This window comes from Bidens hawaiensis, unplaced genomic scaffold, assembly GCF_021521415.1.
Source record: "Bidens hawaiensis isolate Kalapana, Puna unplaced genomic scaffold, B.hawaiensis_p1.1 tig00026646_1, whole genome shotgun sequence".
NCBI classification, from domain to species: Eukaryota; Viridiplantae; Streptophyta; class Magnoliopsida; order Asterales; family Asteraceae; genus Bidens; species Bidens hawaiensis.
In genome coordinates this window covers 277,580-290,391 of record NW_027494293.1, presented here as the reverse complement: position 1 = coordinate 290,391, position 12,812 = coordinate 277,580, and the positions used below count along the sequence as shown (strand labels likewise).

Genomic DNA, 12,812 nt, shown 5'->3' with positions numbered 1-12,812 from the left:
TCGTGTATTGTCGCTGAAAAAATGAGTGATGCCCATGTATACGTATATCATATTGCATAATATGATTTTAGGAAACGATTGCAGAGCAATATGCCAACACTATATACCAGGGAGCGTTCCAGAAAAATTTCCCGAAGCCACTGAAGAACAACGAGCACAAAACCTTCACAAGCTCATATCAAGTGAGATACATAATCAACTTAAGGCGGATTTGGTTTAACAAATTTGAAAGAATCATCCCTTTGATGATGAAGACGAATACGAAGACGAACAATACAAAGAAAACGAAGACGAGACATAAATTATTATTGAAGAATTTATATGTTTTTTTTAAATATTTTTTGTTGTATATATTTTTTTATTATAATATATTTTTTGTAATTATAACGTATTTTTATTTATTTATTTATTTAATTTAATGAATTTTATTTGTTTAATTCAATTATAGAAAGAAAAAAAATTAAAATAGCGTATTAATCTGATACGGTGACTATGAGCTACAAATCACTATACCTAAAATGAAAACCGGTCCCCTCTCTATTGAGACGACATCACGTATTAAAAATCGCCCCCAATGTAGCCCGGCAACCGAAATCTATAATATTAGAACAAAAATCAACTCCATACGTGTACTCAGTAATGCATGTGCATACATGACAAGTGTACTATACTTACATCTGTGCTACACTTGCATAGACAATACATAAACCGAGAATCGTGAATAATCTAGCACACTACAGACGCAGATGGCCACCGGAAAATTCTTTCGGGAGGTAGAACTACCGGAGCAGAAATCAACCGCCGACGGCGTTCTCTTTCCGGCGGTGTTGTCCCCAACCGCTGCCATCAATAATATTACTATTAGTGCCTTTGAAGAGGCTATCAAAGCTGAGAAGCCATGGCTGGAGTCCGTATTGAAGAAAAGTAGTGCGATTCTCTTCCGAGACTTCCCGGTTTCTTCTCCTTCTGACTTCAACACCGTTGTTGAGGCTTTCGGGTACCCTGAAGCGCCTTACGTGGGCGGCCGAGCCACTCGGGTCAACGTGGTTGGTCGGGTTTACACCGCTAATGAAAGCCCTATGGATAAACGAATCCCTTTCCACCACGAGATGAGTTTTGTAAGTTGTTTTGAGTCAATTAAATTTCTCAAATTCAATTAAAATATGTAGTCTGCTATATATATATATATATATATATATATATATATATATATATACAATTTGTGAAACAGATTCCAAATTTCCCTACAAAGGTATTTTTCTTTTGCGACGAAGAACCTGGAGAAGGGGGAGAAACTCCAATAGTCTTGAGTAATGTCATATACGAAAAGATGAAAGAGAAGCATCCGGAGTTCGTTGCGAAACTTGAGGAGCATGGCACAAAAACTACAATAATAGCTGATGATGAGGATGATCCATTGGCCGTCGCTAGTAGAGGTTGGAAGTCCACGTACATGACAGATGACAAAAAAATTGCCCAAGAAAGGTTTAAATTTCTTTCTGTTTCTCTAACGTTGTGTTCCTGATTGTTGTGTTCCCGATTTTATTTATGAAAAAGAAATTAAAAATTTCTCTTCTTATCTTCTTTTTTTTTTCATCTCCTCTTTCATTTTAGTTTCTTTTTTCTTTGAAATCTTTCTAATTTATACATTTTCTCTTCCATTCTCTCTTTTTCTTTCCTTTAATGAAATTCGAAAACACCTCTTTTGTTTTTTCATTCTTCAAATGAAACTCGGGAGCGCAACTGATTATTTTCAACCCTCACTTTCCTTCCCTCAACTCATTTAAATGAAACTCTGGTCCTAAGTAAATCACCCGTAACTGGTGTACCAATAATTAGTTAATAAAAGGGAAACATTGATAGATATTTATCCAACACTACTTTACTATTAATAAAAAACAAAATTTAATAAATAATTTTTTTATCAATATTATTAATTACGAATTGTGTCTAGGCACAAATACATGAATATGCTAAGCTAGCTCTGTGTGAGTTAAATATTGCATGTTTCTATTTGTTTGAATGATTTAAAAACAAGAATGTCACCAGACAACTACCATTTTTGATAAGTTTCTTGTTTAAGATGATTTGGTTTGGTTTTTGACTTGTACAATTTGAAATGCTTTTTGGTTGAAATAAAAAACCAAAGCTGAGTGAAGTATTTCAAAACCGAATACAAATTCAATTTGGTTTTCAAATGAATAAACAGAATAACTATTTATAACAATATGTATACAAATTATTTGGAATTGGGCTGCGCTAAATAAGATTGGGATAAAGTTGTAATTTAGGGGGTGTTTGGGATTCCTTATTTTCATGAACATATAACTTATAAACTTTTTGAAAAGTTAATAAGGTGTTTAAGGTTATTGATTTTAATGAGTTTTGAAATGTTAGAAATACTTAACTTATTAAGTTAACGGGTTTGATTTACCTATTACACCCCTATAATAATCTTCAGAACACATTACACTCCTTTTAAAAAGAGTGTCATTTTTAGTTATTTTGTTTTTCTCCGACACATAAGCTAATCCAAACATTTTTTTAAAAACTTTCTTTAAAGAATTCATAGTTAATAAGTCTTTTTAACAAAAAGTCCTTTTCACTTAAATAAGCAATTCCAAACACACCCTTACTATAGCAAGAGTGAAATGACATAACTTAAATAATCATTAATTAATATTTGATTTTATCATTGAGCTAAATTGCAAGAATAGATGTAGATATTATGTTAAGTTCATAATGAATATCGGATGATGCTAAAACACAAAACAATGCAATGTAACTCGTAACATATCTTTAGAATAATCATTGAGCATACACTTCACCTGGTTTGCTAAAGTCAAATGGCTTTTGCTTAATTTGACGAACTTTCTGGTCAAGTTGAAGATGGATGGAAAATATGATTAGTCGTTTTTCTTGTAGTGGGTAAGTCAAAGTGATCTGTATCTTATTTTGGTGTCTTTATCCTTCAAACATCTTCAAATATTCAAATGCAACCAACCCAGTTGCATAGACGCAGTGTTAGATCTTCTAGAACGTTGAACGTCATCTTTAAGACACATTTCCCCTACTTATAAGTTGCACGTCAAGTGCCATTTCAAAGAATTCTTCAAAAGTTTGTGAAATAAAGTTTAGAGGTTATGAACTTTACTTTAAAGACAGAACTTCCGTCTTATAAGGCATCATTTTTTTTTTCAAATACTTGACCAGATACTTAAGTTTTGCATATGACCCAATCCATAATAATACCCAAACATTGATCACTATAATATTTTATTGACAGGGCGGCAAAGCTAGGAACAAAGTTGGAATGGATGGGAAACATAGTGAAAATGAAAACCGGCCCAGTGCCAGCCATCAGATTTGATGAGGAAAGACGAGTCAGAACTTGGTTCAATAGTCTGACCGGCCCTTCGTGTATTCAACTTATAAATGGTGATGATAAAACCTCTGATAAGGGTACATGTATTCAGCTTGGAAATGATGAGCTTGTGCCTAATGATGCCATGGAAGACTGCATGAGATTCCTTGAAGAAGAATGTGTTGCAATACCTTGGAAGAAAGGAGATGTTATGTTTGTCAATAATCTGATGGTCCTTCATGGTCGACGACTGCTGTTAAAACCACCTCGTCGTATACTTGCATCTCTTTGCAAGTGATGATCAATCGATTTGATCTTTCGGTTTGATCCATCACATTTTATTTTCTTCGTGCAAAGTAATAATGAGAAATCTTTCTGTTAAATGCTTATCAGGGATGAAAGTAATTAAACATATGTAAGGCTATAAGCATTCTCTTTGTTAACCAGAAAAAACTGGAACGGTGTTTTACTTGTTGTGTTACACTTTATGCATATGCAATGCAGAGGCGGACCTACTCCTACCCGACAGGGGTCGGCCGACCCCGTGAAAAAAAAAATAAATAGCACTATTATAGTGTTAAAATCTTGATCGACCCCTGTGAAATTTTGATACCGACCCTTGTGAAATTTCGAAATCTGATGGATGATGAAAGAAAAGGAGAAGAAAGAAGATAACATGACCGGAACTTTTTTCCGGCTTGTGCAACGGTGGTTTTTGGTGTTATTTGGAATATAAGGATGAAAGTAAAGAGATGGTAACTACAGGTGACTGTGGCAGTCTGGTAGATGCCTAATTGATTTTAATTATATTGGCTTTTTACAATTTATCATTGGCCCAGTTACATATCTAACTTCTTCTTTCTTCTCTGGGCTTGGAAGTGTGTAAAGAAGCCATGGAGGCTTTATTTGAAAAGTTTAGACATCAGTTTAGACATCAAAATCATCATATGCAAACGTAATGAAAAAAATGAAATCTCTTAAGACTAACTATAGTTTATTTAGTTATTATTCTTTTCAAATTAGTATTAGATCATATAAATTCTCTTGGTTTTCTATTGTTTTATTTAATTTTACTTATCATCTTTTCTAAAATATTAGATTTTATGTATGTTTTATAGCTTATTTCTATAAAAAAAAAACCTCAAAAACAAATATTGATCGGTATAAATGTCTAGTCTAGAGTTAACAACTTAAAATCGGTAAAGTGGTATATCAACAAGAAATATATACATTTATACAAGTAGGAATTATATTATATATATTTTTATATGGCCCGACCGGAACGGCTGAACCTGGCCCAAACAAATTATATACCATTTGGCCTGACCCGAATGGCCGAACCAAAAATGAAGGTACCGATCAAAAAATGTCCGACCCCTGTGAAAAAAATTTCTGGGTCTACCAATGATGCAATGATACAAACTAAACATGTTTCAATAGGCTACTATAATATCAACATATATCTTTAATATGTATGGGTAAGGGCTTATTCGTTTTACCCCGTTACAATATCAGCTCCTCACTATACACGAGTTGTATCTCGTAGATAAATTTAAACAAATGATATAACTTGATACTGTTAGGAACAAATTGGTGTGCGGAAGCGAAACAACACATGCACAAACGATAAACGCTCATAAACGAAAATATAAATACCAAAGAATTTTAATGTGGCTTGGTCCCCTCAAGAGAACCTAAATTTACGGGCTGCAATTAGGTTTTTCTTATTAGCTTAGAACCAGAATATTACAATTACATGATGTGATATATATATATATATATATATATATATATATATATATATAAACAAGATTAGGGTTAAACACAATTAGAAACCAAAACCAGGCATCCTAATAAAACTGGCTCAAAGGCCTTCATAATCCAACAGACGCGTACCCACGTTCATTATGCTTACCACTACCAGTTTCTCATGCCCACGATCCTTTAGACTAGGTTATACATTTCTCCGTGTTCATATTATTTCCTAATTATATGCTAGACATGTAGCACTAGTTTGTTTCTTTGTTTTCTTTAAATACCGTACCCTTACATTTGTAATACAGCGGAGAAGAAAATTGAAATAAAATGTCTTGTTCTTTCTATTATTTCTTTGGTGTCTAACCCGCTCGAAAGGTCATATCGATCTTGGGAGACTACCGATCTTGAATCCAACTATTATCACTGGTGTTGTCATTCTCGTACTCATCCATTCTTCATGGAAGAAGATTCATATCAATGGGATTTTCGATCGCAACTGTATTACCATGCTAGAATTCAGTTTTATCATGACCGATTATGGGCTGGTATTATAGCTGCAATGATGGTCTGTATTACGGATTTGAAAACGGTATTTATTACCATGGGAAACTCCCACACATGGCGAACCTAAGTAGCCACTTGAAGAATCCACCGCCATCATCACTGCCTTAGCCAATTCCGTCTACAAACAATCGTCTGCCATGAAGGAGTACCCCTCCAAATTGGATACCTTCATCACCTCCCTTGCCAATGCCATAACCGCTCACTCTGAGCAAACCAACCTCATATTATTCTTAGAGAAGTCCCTTGCTAGACCGAATCCGTCACCGGAACTGTGTGCAGCAACATCAGCGTTGTGCACGAGTCATCCAAAGACAGCCCCACCACCAAAACCAGACGTAGCCACTCCATGTACATCAGCATCTGCCACACAAGCCTCCCATAAACGGATACAATCAGCCCTTATGACTGTCCTAGACCCGACTCCAAAACGGACACCAACAACCCCACATGTGGCGGTGCCAATAACATCTTCAACAATGGTTCATACCTGGTTGAATCAATTTGTGACAACAGTGCCCATGGGGAATAATGGAATTGGTACCAGGTATTGAACACGAACGTTAATTTGGCTAACAACCAAACACGAATATTATTATTGAGAAACTTCACAAAACTCAATTAACCAATTACTATCTCTAAACCCCAAAGCACGGGTACTTATAATCTAACCTATCACGTTTAGACTACAACTAGGATTTCTTAATAATAGGACATACTTATTATACTAACAATTAAATCTAATCATATTTAATTGTTTATAATTATCTACTCCTTAAATCTTGTTACTTAACCTTGCACGCCAAGTAATGCTCTTAAACCGAAATTCCTAACAATCAATTCCGTAATTTCGAACTCGAAATCGGTAAGTCTTCAACTCCAAATAATTCCCGCATCTCCTTGAATTTAATTCTCCCAAGAGCCTTCGTCAAGATATCGGCACATTGATTAACACCGCTAACATGCTCGACACTTGCTTCTTCTCGTTCAACACATTCCCGAAAATAGTGAAACCGAGATTTAATGTGTTTGGTCCTTCAATGGATAACCGGATTCTTCACGAGATCTATCGCTGATGTATTATCGATACGTAACACCACCACTTGAATTTCCTTGTCGAGTAACTCACTAATCAATTCCTTTAGCCAAACCACATGACATGTGGCTGCACTTGCCGCCATGTACTCTGCTTCACACGATAAGAGGCAGCTGTACTTTGTTTCTGAGAACGCACACCAAGTAATTGGTGAAGACCCGAAATGAAATGCGTACCCCATAATGCTTCTGCCATTGTCTTAGTCAATGCTATGGCTACTATCAATATAACCATCTAACACTTTTTCCCACGAGTGTAACAAAATACCAAAATCGAGAGTACCTTGAATATAACGAAGAATTTGCTTTATAAGAGTTGCATGAGATTGCTTTGGGCTTTGCATGTATTGGCTTACGAATCCGACAGAATGCGCCAAGGCGGGACGATTTTGTAAAAGGTTTCGGAGACACCCGGCAATCTTTCGATATCTCATAGCATCAAAATCTTCTTCATCTACAAATTTAGAAACTTTTATACTCGGATACAATGGAACCTGAGCAGGATTGCAAATCTCATCCCCGCTTCTGCTAAAATTTTCTTCGTATTCGCTTCATGCTTAATTTTTATCCGATCCTTGCTTTGTGAAACTTCAATTCCAAGATAATAAGTTAGCTTTCCCGAATCAGACATCTCAAAGTTGAAAGCTATCTCGTGCTTAAAATCCATTATTAAATTTAAATTGGAACCCTTCATGATTAAGTCGTCAACGTACACACCGACTATTAAGAGATCAGCTCTGATTTTCTTTCGGTATACCACTTGTTCTTGCGTGCACCGATGAAACTTCATATTTAACAAAATACCGTTTAACTTTGTATTCCACGCGCTAGGATCTTGTCTTAAGCCTTACAACGCTTTGGATAATTTGTATACTTTGTGCTCTCACCCTTTTTAACAAAACCATGCGGTTGAGTAACAAATACTTCTTCTTTTAACTTGCCATGTAGGAGCGCGGATTTGACATCCAGGTGATACAATTCCCAACTTTCATTCACTGAGAGAGAGAATAATAAACTAATAGTTTCAAGTCTAGCCACTGGTGCGAAAACCTCGTCAAAATCGACTTCGGGTTGCTGAACATAAACCTTTGCTATGAGTCTCGCCTTGTATTTATTAAGCGAGCTATCCCCGTTTCTTTTAACCTTGAAAACCCACTTTAAACCAATCACCTTTGCACCGCATGGTAACTCGGTCAACGTCCACGTATTATTTTTATTAATCAACTCAATTTTGATACGCATTGCTTTCACCCACTCCGGTTTCATTTTAGCATCATTAAAACAAAATGGTTCATCATCAGCAAGCAATAAACGAATAAAATATCTTCATCAATCATATTCGAATTCAAGACATAATCATTAAAATGTACCGGGGTAACCGTGACTCCAGAAGACATCCAAACAACCGGCTCAGGTGTAACCAAGCTTTACCAGCCGGGCTTGTTAGAGTGTTTTCAACCATCGGTACTTCATCATTTTCTTCACCTTGTCACCACTTGAACCCATAGAGTTTAACCCAGGGCTCGACCCGATATTTTCGGTATTAACGATTCCTTCTCCGGTGTCAACTTGATCACCAAAGTTAACCCAAAACATACCCGGTGATCAATCCTTCTCGTCGATTATTTCGATACTTTTACCCCAATTCCAAACTTGTTTTTCATCGAACTCTGTGTCACCCGCTCGAATCACAATAGTTTTCTAGTTGATGGATTGTATAAACAATACGCCACTGAACCTTTCTCGCTTCTAAGATAAAGTAAGTGAGTTGAGCGATTGTCTAGCTTCTTAATATTTCCCGCAACTATTTTTGAACGCGCAACACATCCAAAAACTTGAAAAGAAATCTAAGATCCGGTTTCTTTTGTTTTAACATCTCATACGGTGTTTTGTCTTTTAATGCTCGAGTTGGAATTTTATTAATCATTTCGGTCGAATGCCTCACCGCTTCTCCCCACATATAATTGGGAACTTGCCTCGCTTTTAATATACTTTGAGTTATATCTAATATCGGGCGGTTCTGCCTCTCCACAACACCGTTTTGTTGAGGTGTATATGGAGCGGTTACATGCTGAATAAAACCCTCGTTTTCAGAGAACCGATTGAAATCACGAATAGTATATTCTCCCCCTCGATCGATTCGAAACGTCTTGATTTTCTCACTATTTTCAGTTCCACGATGACTTGAACTTTTAAAAGGTTTCAAGTGCTTCACTTTTTACCTTTAAATGAAAAGTCCACATAAAATGTGAAAAATCATCGATCAAGACGAACAAATTCCTAAGTCCGGCTATGGTACTAGGAGTAATGGGCCCTCATAAATCTCCATGGATTAGTTCCAAGGCGCGGGTTGCTCTGAAATTCGCCGACTTCGGAAACGGTTTCCTCGCTTGCTTCCCGACTAAGCACGAGTAACAAATTTTATTTTCTTGATCAACTTTTGGCATTCCAACGACCATATTATTTTCACCATTTTTTTCATAGACTCAAAATTTAGATGTTCTGGTCTTACGTGCCAAAGTCAATATTCGTAATCAATTCGGGCTTGTAAACAAACGAGTTTCGTCATCTTTAATTTAATCGTATAAAGACAATCTTGGATTGAGTAACCATATCAACAATTTTTCTTGATCATCATACAATAACAAGTAATCGTCTTTCATACGTGATATAATGTATAATATATATATATATATATATATATATATATATATATATATATATCACGTGTACATTTTATTTAATATTTATTAGTTTTATTTAGTTTATTAGTAAGAAAGTGGGTACTTTAAGCATGCTTCTGAATTTCAGGTTATGGTGCATTAAAGATACATAATGGAAGCTTAATGTTGTAACGCCTCTTAAACGTCGTTGTTCAGTGCGCGTATTAAAGTGGTCATACGAAACTATTAATAGAAATTACTTTGAGAACCAAATAAATATGAAAGGAAACATGAGGGGGCTATTATGAAAATGTGAAATTAATTCACATTTTGAGATATGAAACAGGCCACAAGTAAATGGATTATTTGTCACACCCCGTTGAGCGATTTCCGGAAGCGTAAAACAGAAATGTAACAGACACCTCTGGTATCAACCACATTGTTTATAAAGAATAATACAAACTAGTTTACAATATTTTACATCGATCTAACTTTGTTTACAACTAGGTGATACAAACTAATCCAGCTCATTAAGCGACTTTACTTCTTACTATCACTCTTGCATCAATTCACCCAGCATTGATCGCAAGTCAAACACGTAGCACATTGACTTTCTAATCCAATCAAGTACTTGAAAAACATGTTAAAACGGGTCTACTACAAATAGTTGGTGAGTTTCACGAGTTTCAAAAATCAGTTGTGCGTACAACAATCACAGTTGTAAGTACGCAAGTATGTATATATGTACGTTCATAAGTACGTTTGTTTGTATGTTTATGATGTAATTATGCTAAGCTATAGTGAAGCCTTGACTATCTGTGCTGCGTGCATCCATTTCCCACGCTCAAACAACCACTGTGGCTCCCCTTCCGCCCACAACATGCCCCGGTAGCTATGTCTAACACTACATAGCCTGTTTGTATAAGTATGGTCATGTGCAAAAGGCGCTATGTGACACGGCAACCAGGCCGATTCCGTTTGTGTTTGTCAAAACAATAGTACTATTCACAAGCCACCGGCTCGAAGTTAATCACTGTGTTCATGGGGACTTTCGTGTGTTAGCACTTAAATAATTCCCATCATCAAACAATTCAGAGTATATATAGATATGAATCTACATGTTTTTTACCCCAAAAGTTCGTAAAAGCAATTTAAAAGCGGGGTCATGAAACTCACCATTTAATCAGTAATCAGTAGTGTAACAATTCAGGGTTTGCTCGCCTCGTAATTACTGGTCCCTATAATCAATATTATAATAATATTAATATTTTAATATTATTAAAAGCTCAATACTAAACTGGGCTGTATAACTAATCTGGGTATAGCTGGAACACCTAGAAAGTGTCAATAGGCTTAGATTGTGATGTTGTTCAATGTCTAATACTTAAAACCGAACTTGGCTCAGTTTCCCGATTTCCCAGCTAGGCCAAGTTGTTCGTTTATGCGTTCAGAAAACAGCTATGGGGAATAAGCTTGGGTAAATGTGTTGGTTAATAAAATGATTAAGTTATAAAGAAAGATCACATATTGGGGTCCCGGATTAGCTACGGGTTCCGTTTTCGATTATTCAGTTTGATTTGAGAAGAAACGCGCACAATCTATCCAGATTGTCCAGGTTTCTCATAAAAAGGTTCGTTTTTACTTAATTAATCCAGAAATATGATTTTTGATCACTCTTGGTGTTTTGATATTCCCGTAGGTTCGTTACTTGTGAACTTGCCGGTTTTTATTAAAATTGAATTTGTTTAATCTTCAAATTAGCATAATTAATTAACCATTAATAATTAAATTATGAAATTTAGCCACTTATCAAATAAAATATGTAGATTTTTATAAAAATATTTGTGAAATTATTTACTGATTTATTAATTTATTAAAATTCATTTTATCAGCTATATTTAGCCTGAAAATCGTCCGTTTATCCCAAACGATTTCCAAAAATTCCATAAAAATTCCTGAATATTAAAATTATATCCCAAAAGCATCTGTGCCAATTCCAGAATGCAACAAGCTTGTTCAATACTCTTTTCGGCCCAAATTCAGCTATAAAAATTCATACGAACGCATTTACACAAAACACCCTTAGACTTTTCTAAATGATCCCAAATTTCAGATGTTATCAAAATATACGAATTATAAGTTCCCAACCAAATTTCATAATTTTTCAAGCATTTTAACTATTTTTCCCAATTAAATGTCCCAATTCGGTAATAAAATTGCCAAATATTCTCGGATAGTCAAAAAATTACCAAATTTGAAAATGGACTCAATGACATGGTCCCTAATGTCCCTGAAAAATTTCAAGACCTAACAATATGCACATCACAACCTTAACCTAAACAGCCCGTAATCGAGTGTTTCGGTATTACCTTAGCGGTTTCGGTTCGTTTTCGCTCCCTTAATCCAATTTCCAGGTTATCGTGCTTCTATATAAGCTAAGAACAGGTCCTATATCACAAACCAAGCATGTATCATCAACATGGAAGCCTCTTAACTTAGGGTTTCGGCTAGGGTATTAAACCGAACTTTTAAACCGTAAAAACATCGTTTAAACCCTTTAATATGTGTTTATGGCCAAAAAAAACTATCAAACCAGGTTCCTAACCATGTTTGGGATCAAAAAATATTTTTGGACCATTTTTAGGGTTTTTGCATGGTTAGAAGTGATTTTTGGGAATCAAACTATGTTTTTATATGATTAAACATGATTTACAAGTTGAAAAATTGATTAAAATCAAGAAATTTACCAAGGTTTAGGCTGAGTTTTGGTATAACCAGCTGTGGAGGTCCAGAATCTGTCAGAACTTCTCACTAAAATATCTTATAAATGGTTAAAATAAAAAAAATATGATTTAAGGGGTTTTTAAGTCCACTTTGGCGGGCTAGGTTTGTTGGGCCCCCTTTGGGCCCAATTTTGGCCCATTAGTCTCGTTTTGCATGTCCGAACGTGAAATCCCGATTTCAAATTTATTTTGGGTTTGGTTTTTGGTGCGAAAAATACATCGGGTACGACAAAAATAGCGCGAAAATGACTGTTTTTCGACTATTTTTGTGTAAATTTATAAAAACATAGTATTTGTGTGTAAAAATCGAAAATATTTTCATAGATCGCTTAAAGCATTCCCAATAAGTGTTTTGTAAGTCTTTTTCGGCTTAACGGATGATACAATGCTTGTTTGGTAACTACCTTTCGCGTTTAAGTTCATAGCGAGTAGTTAAACGAGTATGTTTTCGTTTAACTGGTTTGCTTTCTTACTAAAGCCATAATACCAATATGATGGCTTATAATAAACGTATATCACTTATAGATGGCCCCTCGAGATATCTGGGTTATAACCAGACCCGTTTGGTTATCTGTCCGTTCGTTACGC

At 35.4% G+C, this 12,812-nt stretch overlaps 1 protein-coding gene across 1 annotated transcript; it reads left to right on the top strand.

Annotated features, from left to right (window-relative positions):
- Window positions 1-746: 746 nt before the first annotated feature.
- On the top strand, window positions 747-3,706 carry LOC143573807 (clavaminate synthase-like protein At3g21360). Its single transcript, XM_077058599.1, has 3 exons — window positions 747-1,118; window positions 1,232-1,485; window positions 3,287-3,706. The coding sequence occupies exons 1-3, from the start codon at window positions 747-749 to the stop codon at window positions 3,660-3,662; spliced, it is 1,002 nt and encodes a 333-aa protein (XP_076914714.1). The 3' UTR covers window positions 3,663-3,706.
- Window positions 3,707-12,812: the final 9,106 nt, after the last annotated feature.